This window comes from Lipotes vexillifer, unplaced genomic scaffold, assembly GCF_000442215.2.
Source record: "Lipotes vexillifer unplaced genomic scaffold, Lipotes_vexillifer_v1.1 scaffold84, whole genome shotgun sequence".
Classification (NCBI taxonomy): Eukaryota; Metazoa; Chordata; class Mammalia; order Artiodactyla; family Lipotidae; genus Lipotes; species Lipotes vexillifer.
This window is the reverse complement of record NW_006783414.1, coordinates 427828-430379: the sequence shown is the minus strand read 5'-3', so window position 1 is coordinate 430379 and position 2552 is coordinate 427828. Positions and strand designations below refer to the sequence as shown.

At 32.0% G+C, this 2552-nt stretch overlaps 1 protein-coding gene across 1 annotated transcript in view; it reads left to right on the top strand.

Moving 5' to 3' along the window:
- Window positions 1–1307, top strand: part of ATAD2 (ATPase family AAA domain containing 2) — a 77981-nt gene extending 76674 nt beyond the window's left edge. The window contains exon 28 of the mRNA XM_007456037.1: window positions 631–1307. Coding sequence (XP_007456099.1) covers window positions 631–675 — 45 coding nt within the window. The 3' untranslated portion in view covers window positions 676–1307. The remainder of the gene's footprint in view (window positions 1–630) is intronic.
- Window positions 1308–2552: the final 1245 nt, after the last annotated feature.

The window sequence follows — 2552 nt, the reverse complement described above, 5'->3', positions numbered from 1 at the left end:
ATTTGCGGAGCACAGGCTCCGGACGCGCAGGCCCAGCGGCCATGGCTCACGGGCCCAGCCGCTCCGCGGCATGTGGGATCCTCCCGAAACGGGGCACGAACCCGCGTCTCCTGCATCGGCAGGCGGACTCTCAAGCACTGCGCCACCAGGGAAGCCCTATATAGTATTTTATATATATATATATATATATATATATATAAAACTGGTATCTACTATATACCTATTAGCATGTAATATATATATATATAGTATTTAGTATATCTAATAAAGTATACCGTGGTACCTACACAGAATAATATATATGTAACAGTAGTACCTACAAAATATAAAGTATCAATATCTATATGTACACCAGTGCCTTGATTAATAACTGTATGAATTTAATGTAAGATGAAAGCATCCCAGACTGACTTCAAAGAGGTTTAAAATAATGAAGTCCCATCAGTGATACCAGTCTATGTGATAGTCATAAACACTGGACAAAGCTTCTGTTTCACTATCAGATATATACATGGATAATAATATCCTTAAGGTTGTTTACTGCAAAAAAAAACCCCAGCAATGGAGTCATGTTTCTTTGATTTTTTCCATATTGAAACTTACTGTTTTTCCTTCCTACCCTTTATCTAGAAAATGGAGCAAGAAATAGAAAACTACAGTTGTTCCAGATTATGATGTCATGGTACCAAATATTCTTTATATTCTGTTCCTATTTAATTCACCTTTGTCATGCTGACATAACTGATGCAAGATGAAATCCTGCATCTATCTTTAAGAAAAAGATTAAAATAGTAAATAAAAATATTTAAACTTTTCTGGTATTTATGTACATTGTAAGATAAATTACAGAGATAACTGATAAATATTGGAATTTTCATTGAGTCACTGTAGTATAGTATTCCTGTGCTTATCAGTAGTTAAAGTGTGGCCAACTCTTAATAAAATTATTTTGATAACTAATGTTTATGGCACTTAAGAGTAATTAGTGACATTGACATTCTTTTGTTTTAAGCACTTTTAATTTTATCCTTCCTAAAAATAGTTTATTGTGTCAGACTAGAAACTTATTTAACCATTGTCTCTTTGCCATCCTTTGTCATCTTTGTTTTCTTCAATGCCCATCTCCCATCTGCCTTTAGCGTCCCTGCCTGTTCACTTAAAAGCTAGTGTTCGAGTAGTGATTTGCAGGAGGGCCCTTGAACAACTTCTAGCTGCACCACAATTCTGTACTTGAAGGTCAAAATTAATGCTTTTTAGACAAACATTTTTTATAATTCTCATTTGGATTAATAAAAATTTTAAATATTTTTCGGTTTACTTTTATGATTATATATACAACAAATGTATTAATGACTACTTTGTTAAACATCTTTTTAATAGCACGAAATTTTTATATTTGAAAACTATTTATATCCTTCTAAATGTGTTTAGGTTGTATTCTATAGATACCTTTTATATATAATTATGTAAATATTATAAATTTTGTACTAATGATACCAAAAATACGTTTCTTTCTTAAAGAAATAAAAACATTCACTGCCATGCATATTCACTCCCTTCCCCCCTTCCCATGTTTTTCCTTTTTAGGAGACATTCTACTATTAGTTTGTGAAATAGCTTCTGTTAGAAACTTCTTTTGAGGGGAACAGGGGATAATGATCTCATATGAGAGATTCTGGATTCTAATACAGTTTCTGAGTTAAACTGCCTTTTGTCATTTTATCTGGATATTGTATTTAAAGCCTTCTAAAACTCAACTCAGATACCTTAATTAGTAGATACTGTCTTACGTAATGCGTGATGCAATGCAAGTCACTGAAAACGTTTAAGTACCTGTATATTCCTGGATTCGCATACACACACACGTACTCATTTTTAGTGAAGTTTATTATAACTTATTCTAGATGCATTTTTTATAACTAGGATTTTATTTTATATTTATAGCTTCTGTAATAAATTCTAAAGGTGAAAATTGCTTCTCAATGTTGTTTCTGTTTCTTAATTATTTTAAAATAATTCAGTGCAAAACAGTTGCAAAAATCTGTTTTATTACTGTGCATAATTTAAAATGCTGTTGACACTGAAATGTGTATATTCTTTAGCTACAAAGACTAATCTGCTTCCTGTCCTTTTCATGACATACTGTCTGCAGATGTGGGAAGTAATATATCTACATTCCTATGTAGACTTTCAAAACCATGCTGAAATTGCAAACCTAGAATTTTTTTTCTCATTTTTTTGCTTAAAAGTGCAATCAGGCTATAGTAATTAGGCAAGAAAAAGAAATAAAAGGCATATTCACAGATGATCTTATATATAGAAAATCCTAAAGAATCCACAAAACATCGGTTAGAACCAATAAATACCGCAAAGTTTCAGGATAGAATATCAGCATAAAAATCAGTTATATTTCTGTATACTAGCAATGAACGATCCAAAAAAGGAAACTAAGAAAGCAGGTCCATTTACAATAACACCTAAGACAGTGGAACACCTAGGAATGAATTTAACCAAGGCAGTGTATATTTGTACACTCATGAGTAAAAAATGTT